This window comes from Apis laboriosa, unplaced genomic scaffold (assembly GCF_014066325.1).
Source record: "Apis laboriosa isolate Shangri-la unplaced genomic scaffold, ASM1406632v1 scaffold112_cov148, whole genome shotgun sequence".
Taxonomy (NCBI): Eukaryota; Metazoa; Arthropoda; class Insecta; order Hymenoptera; family Apidae; genus Apis; species Apis laboriosa.
In genome coordinates this window covers 4,959,078-4,975,931 of record NW_025220865.1, presented here as the reverse complement: position 1 = coordinate 4,975,931, position 16,854 = coordinate 4,959,078, and the positions used below count along the sequence as shown (strand labels likewise).

Here is a 16,854-nt window from a genome sequence, read left to right as displayed (position 1 = left end):
TTTTTTTTTTTTTTCATGTGAATGAGATTCGAAGAAGATTTTTAACGATTTTATTTCTAATATCGATCGAAAAGTGGAAAGATCGATTCTATCATTGAATAATTCTTGGATTTTCCTCCAGATTCGAAATCAAATATCTTTTTTTCTTTTTTCTTCACGTGGATGAGATTCGAAATTAAATATCTTTTTTTCTTTCTTTTTTTTCATGTGAATGAGATTCGAAATTAAATATTTTTTTTTTTTTTTTTTTTTTTCATGTGAATGAGATTCGAAGAAGATTTTTAACGATTTTATTTCTAATATTGATCAAAAGATTGAAAGATCGATTCTATCATTGAATGATTCTTGGCTCCAGATTCGAAATCAAATATCTTTTTTTCTTTTTTTTTCACGTGGATGAGATTCGAAATTAAATATCTTCTTTCTTTTTTTTTTTTTTTTCATGTGAATGAGATTCGAAGAAGATTTTTAACGATTTTATTTCTAATATTGATCAAAAGATTGAAAGATCGATTCTATCATTGAATGATTCTTGGCCTCTCCTCCAAATTAAATATCTTTTTTTCTTTTTTTTTTCACGTGAATGAGATTCGAAGAAGATTTTTAACGATTTTATTTCTAATATTGATCGAAAGGTTGGAAATATTGGAAAGATTGATCGAATCATAGAATCTTTTGTTTACATTCTATCATCTGTTAGATTGAAATTTCAAGAAGATAATTTGTATTAAAAAACATATATATATATATGTATATATAAAATGTAATTATTCCTTCTCATTAAATGTTCGAAAGAGCAATCCGATTTTGCTAAGGCGAAAGTTGAAACAACGTATTTACAAGGGAATTTCATATTTAAGCGAATGGGGACGAGAATGGAGTTTCGAAGTTTGCACGGAACGAGCCATTGAATTTTTACTCACCGTTTCTGTTCTCGCTGTCCGCGGGCTTCATCTGGATCGGATGGCGCATCTGGAAGAAAATGGAGGAAACGATTTGATTATTTATGCAGGAAATTCGTAACGATTCTCCCTTCCCCGATATCATGCATAGAAACGTCTAATTTCGCGCGGGAAATAATTTATTATTAAATTGATCCTTCGATCCACTTACGACTTTAAAAAGTTTTAATAAAATGGTGTAATGGTGTCGAAGGTAGAAAGGATGTTATAAAAAGAATAGAATAAATTGTCGAATAATTTCCGATAATACAACTTTAATAAATATCCTTTTCTTTTATTTAATTGAATAGCTTAATCTGATTTAATTAAATTCGTATATAATTATAAGTGGAATTCAAATTCAAAGCTTTATTTATTATAAGAATCTCAGAAGAAAAAGATTCAACCGATTATTCAATTCTACCAAAGCGCGAACAAAAAGTGATGTTATAAAAAGAACAAATAATAAATTGAAACTAAAATTTCACGAATTCCAATAATTCCATTCTTCAAGATTATACAATTTTAATAAATATCCTTCTCTTCGATTAAGTAGCTTAATCCAATTTAATTAAATTCAATACAGAATTCAAATTAAATCTCCATATCGTATTTATTAAGAATCTCAAATAAATAAATAAATAAATAAATAAATAAATAAAAATAAAAAGAAGATTCCTTTAAACAGTCTAATAACCAGTGCACTCCAAAAAAAAAAGAAAAATTCCACCATGCAACCGAGTATTCAATTCTACCAAAGCGCAGATAAAAAGTGACGTATTAAAAAAAAAAAAAAAAACAGAATAAATACGAATTAGAATAAATTATCATATAATTTCACTCTTCAAGATTAGACCTTTTCTTCGTTAAATATCTCAATCCAATTTAATTAAATTCAATAATAATTAATAAATTAGAATTCAAATTAAATTTCCATATCGTATTTATTAAGAAAAAGTGACGTATTAAAAAAAAAAAAAAACAGAATAAATTATCATATAATTTCACTCTTCAAGATTAGACCGATAATACAACTTTAATAAAATATCCTTTTCTTCGTTAAATATTTTAATCCAATTTAACTAATTAAATTCAATACTAATTAATCGATTAGAATTCAAATTAAATAGAACTCAAAAGAAAAAAAAATAAAAAGAAAATTCCTTTAAACAATCTAACAATCACTCTCCCCTCCTCAAAAAAAAAAAAAAAAGAGAAAAATTCCACCATGCAACCGAGTATTCAATTCTCCACCAAAGCTCAAACGGGGGGAAAAAGGAAGGTGATAATAAACTATTCCACCGATCCGACATTCACCACCAACCCTCTCCCCTTCACGCCTATATCGTTTCCATAAATTTGCTTCCTGTAAACCTCTCTCTCTCTCTCTCTCCCTTATTAAAAACAAACCTCTCCTGCCCCTCCCCGCCCCATCTTCCTGGACAACGCGAACCGCGCGACGAACAATAATTCCCGCGCAACACGAGGGGGGAGGGGGGGAGGGGGAATCCCCTGGGCGCGCATTCTTCCGAGGACAAACGGGGATTCCGCGTATCGAGAAGCAGGCCGAGGAGGGGGAGGGTAGGCAGTGTCGTTGTTTCGCATCGATTTGCTTTTGTAAAATTCCACGGCCAAGTTTCCCGCGGTGTGCACACGCGGACAAAGGGAAATACAAGCGGAAAATTAAATTTCCGTTTCGTACGCGGAGCAACCTCCCCTCCCCTCCATTCGTTCATTTCTTCCCTTCCTCCGTCTACTATCTTTTACTCCGTTCTTCGTACTCTTTTTTTCGATTTATTTATTTAATTTAATTATTATTATATTTTTTTTTTGGTATATGGTATTTGGTATATGGTATATGGTATTTGGTATATCGTGAAGAAAATTTTGATAAAGATTGGCCTGTGATTTGTGGAAATGAAAAAGATAAGGAAGGAATTGAATTCTTTTTGAATCGAGAGAGATTGTCTTTTCTTTGTCTTTTCTCTTTTGCGATTGATATTTTGGAGAAGAAAAAGGGATAAATAATTTCGAGAGGAAGAATTTTTTTAATAAATAATTTAATTTTGTTCTTATAGTATTTTTTTCTTTTTTCGAGCGAGAAATTATTTTAGCCATTATTTTTACGACAAGTTGAAAATTTAATTCGATGCGTAAGGGAAAGTTATTGTCAATCGATATTATCGTTTCGAGGATCAAATTGAATGAAATTTTTGCCAAACTTCTCTTTCATTTCGAAATGAATTTCGAATATATACGCGATAAGAGAGCACTTTTGCAAGAACAATACGGTTTTCTCTACTATTTAAAGTTTGTTTCGTACTCGTGAAAGTATTGTTAAAAAAAAAATTAAAAATAATAATAATATTCTTCGAATTTTATTAAATTTCCGTAATTGGTTTTTTTGTCATGTTATAATTTATTGTTAAAAAAACGCATTAAAACAATCTATCAATAATTGTACAATAAGAGAAAACGTATTCTCTTTTTTAAGAGAATACATTCGAGAGTTTCACTCTCGAGAGGTGCACTCCAGAGAATATTTTTTTACAAGCGAACACCGCTTGTTTGATAACGATTCTCCAATAATAATTTTTAGCCGGTATCAATATCACTTGAGAAAACTCCACTCTCAAGAGCAATTCGTACCAGTTTTATTTTTAAATATATTCTTCGCACTCCAACAACACGATCGTTAAAAATAAATCGAACCAAATCGAAGATTTATAAAATTTTTAAACTTCAAATTCTTCGATTTTCACTTTTCCACTTGATTGATCCACTGAACATTCCCAGATATCATAAAAAAAATCCTCGATAATTAGAAAATATACCCTTCATTCCCTTCGCAAAACAAAATCGAAACCCGTCTTATTTTGCAACAACCCCATCTTATTTTGCAACTCCCCCCCTTTTCTTCACTTTTCCACTTGATTATCCACTGAACATTCCCAGATATCACAAAAAAAATCCTCGATAATTAGAAAATATACCCTTCATTCCCTTCGCAAAACAAAATCGAAACCCGTCTTATTTTGCAACAACCCCATCTTATTTTGCAACTCCCCCCCTTTTCTTCACTTTTCCACTTGATTATCCACTGAACATTCCCAGATATCACAAAAAAAATCCTCGATAATTAGAAAATATACCCTTCATTCCCTTCGCAAAACAAGATCAAAACTATTTTGCAACAACCCCATCCCGTTGCAACTCCCCCTTTTATAACATCCTATCAGACGATGAATATCAACAGTTGGAAAAACTGCGCCTTAATCTCGAAATTACTGCGCTGAAGCGGAAAAAGTATTAAAAATAAAAACACGAATAAAAAAACGAAACAAAAAAAAAAAAAAAGAAAAGAAAAAATTTCATCCGTAACGTTTTATCGATCATACGTCTCTTTGCACGCGTATCTCAATATGTATCCCTCCTCATGGAATTCGTTTCATCTGACCGTTTCGTGTTACACGTGTACGTTCTAAGACAAAGAGACGAGAGGAGAAAGAAGAAAGAACACGTATATTTAATACAAAAAAGAAGAGAGAGAGAGAGAGAGAGATGGTATCGCGTCCAGATTAAATACTCGTTACGATAATTAAAATGTCGAGGGAGAATAAGGGGTTTCAATGCAGAAAGCGTAAGTTAATCCCGGCGATCAGATCGGGGTCAGAGTTGATAATGAGCTTCATCCATTGACGTACGATGTTGCCGCCGATCATTACACTCTTGTCTAGGGTGGATATCTATCCATGATCCCGTGTGCCAAATAGCCGACCCCGGCCATGATACACCTAAAGCGACTTCCCTCGTTTCCCCATTCACCCGCGAAAATAGGTTATTCGCGATCGTCGATATCCTCCGTTATGAGTGGGGGGTCGTGAGGGATGAGTTCGAAAAAAAAAAAGGGAGGGGGAAGGTCGCGTAAAATGCTCGCGTAGATTTTATAACAATTGAAGGTGAACGATTCTTAGGAGGGATATTTTTTTTCTCTCCCGATTTTTCTTTTTGATATCTATACAATATGGTGCGGTATGAAGAAGAGAATAAATTTTTGTGGAATTGGAATGATTTCTTCAATATTCGTTTCGAATCCAGAAATATATTGGATTAAATATATTATTTATGGAGTCGAGAATGAAGATTTGTTTAACATTCGACTCCAGAAATATACGTAGTCTATTCCTGTGAGAAAGAGAAAGGGTAAGTGATTTTTGTAAATTTTATTTTTTAATATTTACACAAAATGTAAAGGAAGAGATTGGAGGAAAAGGTAAATCTTTGGAATGGTTCCTGTGAAAATTTTATTTCTTTAGTATTTACACAATCACATTGACGATACTAACAAAGTCTAAATTCTTGCAGGACAGTGACATTTTATCATGGAATAATTTCTTTAACATCTATACATGGATTACAATTACTACATCCAAAAAAAGAAAATCGTAAAGTTACTTCTCTCTTTACATTCCCCTTCCTTATCTTTTATCATGAAACACTTTATGGATGGACATATAATTTGTTTAACATCTATAGATGGATTACAATTACTACATCTACTTAAACCACCTTAAAAAAAAAAAGAAAATCGTACTTCTTCTACATCCCCCTTTCTTACCTTTTATCATAGAACACTTTATGGATGGATACTTTATCATGGAATAATTTCTTTAACATCTATACATGGATTACAATTATATATCTACCTAAACCATCTCAAAAAACAAAGTCTAAATGGATTATAATTACTACATCCACCTAAATCATCTCAAAAAAAAAAAGAAAATCGTAAAGTTACTTCTCTCTTTACATCCCCCTTCCTTATCATGGAACACTTTATGGATGGACATTTTATCATGGAATAATTTCTTTAACATCTATACATGGATTACAATTATTACATCCACCTAAATCATCTTAAAAAAAAAAAAGAAAATCGTAAAGTTATTTCTCTCTTTACATCCCCCTTTCTTATCATGGAACACTTTATGGATGGACATTTTATCATGGAATAATTTCTTTAACATCTATACATGGATTACAATTACTACATCCACCTAAATCATCTCAAAAAAAAAAAAAGAAAATCGTACTTTTCTCTTTACATTCCCCTTCGTTGCCTTTTTCCAACAATTGTCCCCGAAAAATAATTGCAAGAGCGACACGATAAACAACAATACCGCGTTTCCGTCACTGGAACGAGCTACTTGGGCGCGAAACGGCGAATATTTTCGCGTTTCGCCGACAATAAAGCGGCGCGCGGGGCAAAATGGCGGGCGCCGAACGACAAGAAGAGCGCGAGAGGCACCGTTTCCATTCAACGCGGGAGCATAATGCGACCCGGCCAGCCCAGGCCGACCGGTGTAAAATTTCGACAATTGCCCCCTCCCCACCCCCTCTTAGCGCAACGACGCCGTCAAAAATTTCTGGGGAGGAAGGGCCGCCCGCCCGCCGACCGACAACACGGTGCACACACGCGTGTCGTTGCACGGTAAATAAATTAAGGGGGAGACTTATGGTACACACGGATAAACGGCCACGGTTTGTGTGATTAATCTGCCGTAGGTATATTAACGCGGCCGGATTTCGTGGAGCAGGGACGGGGATCAAGCTTGGTGATTTAGGGTGTAGGCCGAATTCAGGCTATCAGGCAGCCATCCAACCGACACGCTCGTTATATACCGTGTGTAAAACGGGGTTGGAAAAGTCTTTGGTGCACTCGCGTCGTTTAATTTATGCCTAGCTATCGAGTTTCATCAATTGAGAATCGATCGATGATCTTGGAGGAGAATGAATCTCTTCGATTTGAAGGATGGATTTTCTTTCTTTTTTTTTTTTTTTTTTCCGTATATTCGATGGATTATTTAACACGTTGACTGCCGCGTCACCTATATTCGGATCTTGGTATTTGGAAAGATATTTCGCAGGATGTAATAAAACTATCGAATTGTTGTGAAAGTAATAAGTAAAAATGGTTTTATTAAAAAAATTATTTCGAATTGATTATGCGTTATATAAATAGAATTCAAGATTTATTAATGTATTATGGAATATTTTATTATATTTATCCTTTAGAAAGATTAATATTCATAAAGCTTGGATAAAAAGTTGTATGATTCACTCTTGACGTAACTGTTCCATTTTTCTTTCGATATTGGAACAGAATCAGGGGAGAAGTTTTAACAATTATACCGCTCGTACTATTCGTGTAGAGTGAGAACTTGAGCTAATGATGAAAGCAAATGATGTGGCAGATTATTCTTGCACCATTTTAATAAAATATCGGTAGCACGTGACAGACTACAGTGGCGCACCACGTGGCCTGAAGGAGAATTTCATCGCGTGGCAGTTAACGTGTTAATTGAAACGAGTAATAATTATTAATTTCGTAATTATGATTCCTTCGCCACTGGGATATTATGGACCAGACATCTCGAGTGTTTTTCATTAAAAAAACTAGACATACATCTTCTATCAAGTCATTTAGTAAAACTTTATGAAAAAGCGATGATTTGACGGGATGTCAAATAGTTTTCGGTAAGCAAACATGCTTTAAGATGATTTATCGGCTTAGTTTCAGATGTGAAAAAAGAAAAATGATTAAATTATAGGTAGGAAGATAGAAATTTTGAGAAACGACAAAGTGTCTAGGGGAAGAGAAGACGACTTTAAGGAAATACGATATTCGTATACGGGTTCGAGGTTCAAGATATTCTATTTACGAATCTTCTCGATCTTCCAGACACGGAGGAATTTCTCGTATCGCGCGACGCGACCGCCACGAGTATGAAATTCATATCTATGCTAAGCGCGACCCCCGCGTTTGCCTTTAGTGGTTTCTCCTTCGCGTCGTACCTTTATATTGCGCCACGATTCCATGATTTCGTACACACACACACACACACACACACGACGCCAACGCCACTCGAAACCATATATCGATTCCCCGAAAAATAAACTCCGGAGTTTCGAATTTTCACAATTCTTCCCTCTCTCTCTCTCTTCCTATATATTTGATAAATTCCAATAAAACTATCTTCTTTCCTATCCAATTTTTTAATCCGCAACAACTTTATTTCTCGTTATATTCCATATTCATATTAATAATAAAATAAAAATGGAGAAAATAAACCGATTCGAAAAACGTCAATTATTCTCCTAAGAGTATTCTTAACGATCGTTAGACGAAAATCAACAGGTCCCCCACATTTCACTAGCGACGACGCAACGCAAGCCGCGGTACCGCTTCGAGAGAGAGTTGCGCGGCAGCATCCGGCCACCGCCAGTTTCCTTAATCCTTAATCTCGTTTCGTTCGTAACACAGCGCCAACGTGCCTCGAAATTCGTTCTAACGTTCCTCCGTCTAATTTCGTTCCCTCGCCTCTCCCAATTTCCACAGATCCGCTGCTGACCTCCCGCTTCCGGAGCGAGGAATTCTCTCCATCCGCTGCTTCCGTCGATCCCACGGATCGGCGAGGAGGAGGAGGAGGAGAAAGAGGCGCGCAACTCGATTTAAAGTTACACCCGCTGCTTACGTATTCTCGTTTTCCGCTCGTTTCCGCGGCTCCTTTATCCTCCTTAGCCGGGGGAGTCGCGCGTCCAGACTGCTAAAGCAGCAATTCCGTACCCCCTGCGCGGCTCGTGACTTTTAATCTCGACCCCGTTTTCAATGGCCGCCGGAATAGGGTAATTTTTGTAATCTTTGCGCGGAGGAAGGAGGAGGAGGAGGAGGAGGAGGAGGCAGTGTGGAGAATTTAAAACCGCGCCTGTTGGTGTGTACGAATATTTCCAGGCGAAATATTGCTTATTTGAGGTGGTGCTAGGAGTGTGGATGGAGTTAAGGAACGGTTTGTTATCGATTAATTAACAATTGTTGAGGGGGATGTTTAAGAGGATATATATATATATATATATATATATATTAGTATAGAATATTATATTAGTACATATATTAGTATATTATATTATATTAGTATAGAATATAGGTGTGTGTAAGAGGGTATATTGAAACTCTGTATTCTTTTCCAGTGTTCATAAAGATACGCAGTCTACTTATAATGAATTATTGAGGAAGATATTTAAGAGAATACAAATATTCAAACTCTATATTCTTTTACAATGTTCATAAAGATATTCAGTCTACTTATAATGAATTTAAATTTTATATTCTTTTGCAGTGTTCATAAAGATATACAGTGTACTTGTAATTGTTGAGATTGAAGATATTTAAGAGAATAAAAATATTCAAACTCTATATTCTTTTGTTCACAATGTTGTAAAGATATTCAGTCTACTTATAATGAATTCAAACTCTATATTCTTTTGCATGTCCATAAAGATATACAGTATACTTGTAATTGTTGAGAAAGATATTTAAGAGAATACAAATATTCAAACTCTATATTCTTTTGCATAAAGATATAGTTATAATGAATTCAAACTCTATATTCTTTTGCAATGTTCATAAAGATATTCAGTCTACTTATAATGAATTTAAATTTTATATTCTTTTGCAGTGTTCATAAAGATATACAATGTACTTGTAATTGTTGAGGAAGATATTTAAGAGAGTACAAATATTCAAACTCTGTATTCTTTTGCATAAAGATATGCAATCTACTTATAATGAATTCAAACTCTATATTCTTTTACAGTGTTCATAAAGATATACAGTATACTTGTAATTGTTGAAAAACATATTTAAGAGAATACAAATATTCAAATTCTATATTCTTTTGCATAAAGATATGCAATCTACTTATAATGAATTCAAATTCTATATTCTTTTGCAGTATTCATAAAGATATACAGTGTAATTGTTGAAGAAGATATTTAAGAGAATTCAAACTCTATATTCTTTTATAATGTTCACAAAGATATTCAGTCAACTTATAATGAATTCAAACTCTATATTCTTTTGCATGTTCATAAAGATATACAATCTACTTACAACGAATTATTGAATATATTTATGTAAAAGTATACAAATATTCAACCTCTATCTTCTTTTACAATATTCATAAGGATACTTAGTCTACTTATAATCAATTGTGAAAAAAATGTAAGAGGATAGAAATATTCAAACTCTATATTCTTTAGCTAGTGTTCATAAAGATATACAGTGTAATTGTTGAGGAAAATATTTAAGAGAATACAAATATTCAAACTCTGTATTCTTTTGCATAAAGATATGCAATCTACTTATAATGAATTCAAACTCTATATTCTTTTGCAATGTTCATAAAGATATTCAGTCTACTTATAATGAATTCAAACTCTATATTCTTTTATAGTGTTCATAAAGATATACAGTATACTTGTAATTGTTGAGATTGAAGATATTTAAGAGAATACAAATATTCAAACTCTATATTCTTTTGTTCACAATATTGTAAAGATATTCAGTCTACTTATAATGAATTCAAATTCTATATTCTTTTGATGTTCATAAAGATATACAGTGTAATTGTTGAAGAATATATTTAAGAGAATTCAAACTCTATATTCTTTTATAATGTTCATAAAGATATTCAGTCTACTTATAATAAATTCAAACTCTATATTCTTTTGCATGTTCATAAAGATATACAGTGTACTTGTAATTGTTGAGGAAGATATTTAAGAGAATACAAATATTCAAATTCTATATTCTTTTGCATAAAGATATGCAATCTACTTATAATGAATTCAAACTCTATATTCTTTTGCAGTATTCATAAAGATATACAGTGTAATTGTTGAAGAAGATATTTAAGAGAATTCAAACTCTATATTCTTTTATAATGTTCACAAAGATATTCAGTCTACTTATAATGAATTCAAACTCTATATTCTTTTGCATGTTCATAATATACATTAATAAAATATACATAATTACATTACAATACATTAATAAATATACATAATTACAAATAAATATACATTATACTTGTAATTGTTGAGGAACATATTTAAGAGAATACAAATATTCAAATTCTATATTCTTTTGCATAAAGATATGCAATCTACTTATAATGAATTCAAACTCTATATTCTTTTGCAGTGTTCATAAAGATATGCAATGTACTTATAATTGTTGAGGAAGATATTTAAGAGAATTCAAACTCTATATTCTTTTGCAGTGTTCATAAAGATATACAATGTACTTGTAACGAATTGTTGAGGAGGATATTTAAGAGAATACAAATATTGAAACCCTATATTCTTTTACAATACTCAGTCTACTTATAACGAATTGTGAAAAGAATGTAAGAGGATAGAAATATTCAAACTCTATATTCTTTAGCTAGTGTTCACAAAGACGCATAAAGTCTACTTACAACGAACGAGATAAATTTAATCGATGTATGTCAAACTTTTATATTCGTTTCATCGAATCTCCAAATCCAAAAGTGTTCCACGAATACATTGATTTATCATTATCCATAAGAAGCATCAAATCATTCGTGCAACTTTAAATTTCCCGATTAAAATAAAAATTCCTATCTTAATATAAATCTCTTAAAACATTGATTAACATTTTTACGATTTTCAACGTATACTAATCCAACTCTCGAAGAACAACTTCCAAACTTTAAACGAAAAAAACTATATATATATATACATACCACAAAACACTCTATCCCAAATTAATCCAACCAACCGCGATAATCCCGTTTTAAACAGACACATCGGGAAATATCCTTCCACATTCCATTCCACTTTCCTTCCTTCCTTTCTTTCCCCCGCAAAGGAATCCCTCCCCCAACTCTTCTTCAATTTCCCCGGCCACCCCCAGGCGAGCGGCGCAACTACAAAAGTGCTACTTCTCACTTTCACCGTCTGCTGACTCCGACTCCGCGACTTTTAATCTCCTCCATCCGCGCCTCTCGTCCATGGAATATATATATATATATACACGTATTTTTATGATATTCGAGCGGACGTGGGAAAAGGGCGCGAATAAAGGGAAACGGATAAAGAAGGTTAAGGAGGGGGTTGGGTTGGGGTTTAAAAGTTACGTCGAGGATGGCAATAGCGGGGTTATACCTTGGCACGAGGAAGGGGAGGAAGTGAGGATTGAAATTGATGGATGAATTTTCTTGGGAGTTTGTCGTTATTATCGATAGTTTTGCTTGGTTAGGGTTGGTTGATAGGCGAGGACGACTTATTTGACATTTTCAAATTATAATATTATATAATTAGATATATTAAATAATTGTATATATTATATATTAAATAAATTATATAATTAAATATTTGACTATTCATTTGACATTTTCAAAATCAAAAATTTATTATAATAATCGATCGTGTGATTATTGACGATGAGATAAATTCAATTTATATATTCGATCAATACTTTTTGACTACTTACAAATAATCTAATCAAAAATCCAAATAAAAGATAAATTGTTATAATCTTTCGATATTCGTATCATTTCTTTCTTTATACAAATTATAATTCAATAATCATAATACAAAAATTACGAAACATGGAGAATATTTTTGTCATTTTTTATATACATTTTTTACATACGTGTAACGTGATAATATTGTGATTAATTGACGAGATAAATTCAAAGATCGAAAATTATATATTATATAATGATAATATTAATAATAATATTCATGTGATTAACTGATAAATTCAGAGAGAAAAACTATTGAATTTATATATATATATTAAATTTATATATATATATAATAATAATTCAAATAATAATTCAATAATCATAATACAAAAAAAAAAGCGTGGAGAATATTTTTCTCGTTTTTTATACACGTACGTGTAACGTGATAATATTCGTCTGATTAATTGACGAGATAAATTCAAAGATCGAAAAACTATTAAATTTATATAAATATAATAATTCGAATAATAATTCAATAATCATAATACAAAAAAAAAAGCGTGGAGAATATTTTTCTCGTTTTTTATACACGTATGTGTAACGTGATAATAATCGTGTGATTAATTGACAAGATAAATTCAAAGATCGAAAAACTATTAAATTTATATATATATATATATAATAATTCAATAATCATAATACAAAAAAAAGCGTGGAGAATATTTTTCTCGTTTTTTATACACGTATGTGTAACGTGATAATAATCGTGTGATTAATTGACGAGATAAATTCAAAGATCGAAAAACTATTAAATTTATATAAATATAATAATTCGAATAATAATTCAATAATCATAATACAAAAATTACAAAGCATGAAGAATATTTTTGTCGTTTTTTACATACATACATACGTGTAACGTGATAATATTAATATTAATAATAATAATAAAATAATAATAATATTAATATTAATATTCGTGTGATTAATTGATAAATTCAGAGAGAAAAACTATTGAGTTTATATATATATATATAATGTTATACGACTCGTATGTTTACACGCGTATTGGATTGTTTTGATTCCGTTTCTCCTTCTCGAACCGCCGTGCGACGCGACATAGCGAGCTCAGTATAACAGAAGCATCGGCACGATCCACATCTACACGGCACAGTATTCATTCCTATTTATTCAATATATTCTTTCTTCTTATATATCCTTTATTTTAATCATTTTCACTGCTCGAAAAAGCAACCCTTCGATATCCACGTCGCTTCTTCCACCCCTTCTTACCCCTCTCTCTTTTTCTCCGAATCGAATCAAAATTCAAGTACAAAAAAATTACGAAAAGCAATCGAGAATATTTCCATCGTATTCTATACACGACATATACGTGCAACAACAATCGTACAACGATTATGTACAACGAGATAAATTCGAAGTTTAAATTGAGAAAAAATTTTTTAATAACCCCCTTCGCGATGTAACCACTTCCTCCTTACCCTCTCTCTCGTTCAACCCTCCTCCCCATTGTAACCGCGCGTCGCCCCATGAATTCCTCTTGTACATATTTCGCCGTGTAAAAAAAAAAAAAAGAAGCCATCTCGATGGGTGGCGAAAGGGGGTGACGAATATTAAAATCGACGAATTCGGCGGGTCAAGTCAAGGGAGTCAAGTCAGATCAGCCTAGTTATAAATTCGTTTCGCGTTTCGGCGCTTCGATGAAAAAGAGGGGGAAAAGGGGGGGAGAGGGTTGTCGTCCTTCCTTTTTTTCGCGACCCCCTCCCCCCCTTTTCTACTTTGTTCTCGAGGTATCGGCGGGAAATCTGCATGTCCGGACAAAGGGGAGAGAGGGGGGAAGGGGGAGGGGGGAGGGGGGTCGAGTCACGCGCGAATCGAAGCGATTTCGAAAACGTCGCGCAGCAACCCATTCGCCCTCAATGAGGGTGGAATACGTGGAATACGTGGAAACGGTACGACGACAGGAGGGGAGGAAGGGGAGAGGACCGTTCACCAGTTACACCAATGATTGATCGTTCGTATCCTTGCTTCCGTTTCGTGAATTCTAATTGATTGGATCGAGGCATAGATGAGTTTGGGATGAGATAAAAAAAAGGAAAAAAGAGAGAAACGGAGACGTGGTATTCGTTTCAAGAGTATCGATGGAAGATATATATATAGACTTACAATTGTTTGTTTGTATCTATATTTGCAGCATTTATGCATTTTTGTACAATATAAAATTTTATTTTATTCCAAGAAAGTTTGGAAAGTTTCGAAAATAGAAGAGAAAAATTCGAAATCAACGGTTTCTTTATGAAGCTTGAGGATGGTATCTTTGCACTCTTGGCATAGTTTAGATTTCGCGTTTGGCAAATGGGTGTCTTGCTTTCTAATGAAAGAGAGACGGGGATTCGTCGAAGGAATGGTTTCTCTAACAAAAAATTGTCTTCTTCTCTCCTGGACAGAGAGAGAGAGAGAGAGAGAGAGAGAGAGAGAGAGAGAAAGAGAAACCTCCATTACGATAATTAAATCTCCTTAAAAAAAAAAAAAAAAAANAAAAAAAAAAAAAAAAAAAGGAAAACTTTATCTTTATACGGTCGAGATAATTATTTCCCTCGCAAGTTTTTCAACAATTCTATCGTCCGTTCCATCATATTTAAAAAATGGTATTTCTTCTTCTTCTTCTTCTCTCGCATTAACACGTTCGTTCTTAAATTCTAAGAATAAATTCCTCCCCCTAATTATTCGCCCTCCGATTAATTAATAATAAAACCTGGAAACAACTTCTCGATTCGCGAGAATATCAATTGTATATTTTACAGTTTATACGACCCCCCGGTAAAATCATAATGGGGAGGTACAAAAAGCGTTTATTTTAACCTCCTCCCCCATAAGAGGGATAGGAGGGAGGAGGTATGGTAGTCCCCTCCCATATCCCGGATACGGGATAATTTCAATTTAAAAACCCCTTTAAATCCCCATCCGGGGAGATACATTTTTCTTTAAATTTCGAAAAATGTGCAACGGCTTAAAACTTCACCCCCTGCTCGCCCACGCGAGCTAATTGTCGTTTTAATCTTTCCGCTAATTAAATTTATCTCGTCCGGCGCGAATGTTGAACGAGGGATGGAGGAGGAGAAGAGGGAGGGGGAGGGGAGGGGAGGGGAAGGCGAGGGTAAGGGATGATAGTTCTTTCTTCTTCTTTTTTTTTTTTTTTTTTTTTTTTTTTTTTTTTTTTTTTTTTTTTTTAATAATTTAAATGCCGTGTAATTTACTTCCCTTTGCTTTCAGACAGGTTCGTAATATCCGCTCGATGTCCTTTTATAAATTTTTTAAAATACGCGTATTACATATTCCCTCCTCCTTTTTAAATATCACTGTTGAAACGCGTAATTGCGACGAAAATGAATGGCGGGCACGGTGACATTTCGTAAAGTTCTACGATGATATATTATTTCGCGTTGATAAGGTTGATATTCTTTTTTTCTTTTTCTTTTTAGCACGGTTACGGTAATAAAATATCGCTCGTTTCGTTTCTTTGTTAATTCAATAATCCCGTAACGCTTGAACAGAGTCATGTATATTTCTTTTTGGAGGGAAAAATTAATAATTATTTCATTGTTGTATCGATAAATTAAAATTAAAACATTGTATCAATAATTATAAGAATGCATTTCAAGTATCTGTTTCTCGTTTAAATTTTCGATAATTCGATAATCATAATATTAAAGTATAAGTGAAATAATTAATTATAAACAGTTTATTTGTCAAATGAAAGTTTCAATTTTGACAAGAAGATTTTTCTTTAATTGCAAGTCATTTTCTTAGAATGAGTACAGTATATTGAATATACATGTATGTATAAGATATACATCAAAATTAATAAATTCACAAATATATCTGATTCCTCGACTCCTTCCAAAAAGAATTACAATTAAAAAATAATATTCGAAAACCAATACACTATTAAACTAATGAAATAATTACTTCAGTTTATTTGTCAACTGAAAGTATCAAACTTTGACAAGATTTTTGAATGCAAATCATTTTCACAGAATGAGTAACTTATATTAAATATACATATATGTATAAGATATACAAAATTAAATTTCCATCAAAAATAATAAATTCACAAATATATCTAGTTCCTCGACTCCTTCCAAAAAGAATTACAATTAAAAAATAATATTCGAAAACCAATACACTATTAAACTAATTAAAAATTAGAAATTTCCACGAGCGAACCAAAAATGATAAATTCACAAATACATCCATTTCCTCTTCCAAATAGGATTATTTAATTTTAATTAAAAAGCGATGACATTCGAAAACTTTCTAAACGAAAATACACAGACACGACTGTTCGAAAACGAATAAGATTCTCCTCCTCCTCCTCCTCCTCTTTCTTTCTCTCTCTTTCTCGAGAGAATTGGAAGAAAGTTGGCATAAATTTGGAGAGTCGCGAATCGTTATCAGGGGGAGGGCCCCCTGGAAATGCCGGTTCGAGGAACACAGTTCGGTTTCCCGCGGAATCGGCGCGACGTTATTCAATTTCCGCGCCTCCCCCTCCCCCCCCC

At 32.9% G+C, this 16,854-nt stretch overlaps 1 protein-coding gene across 16 annotated transcripts in view; it reads right to left on the bottom strand.

Moving 5' to 3' along the window:
* Positions 1 to 16,854, bottom strand: part of LOC122714451 (CUGBP Elav-like family member 2) — a 506,303-nt gene that overhangs the window by 75,757 nt on the left and 413,692 nt on the right. For all 16 annotated transcript variants that reach the window (XM_043935847.1, XM_043935864.1, XM_043935839.1 and 13 more), the window contains one exon: positions 924 to 972. In XM_043935847.1, coding sequence (XP_043791782.1) covers positions 924 to 972 — 49 coding nt within the window. The remainder of the gene's footprint in view (positions 1 to 923; positions 973 to 16,854) is intronic.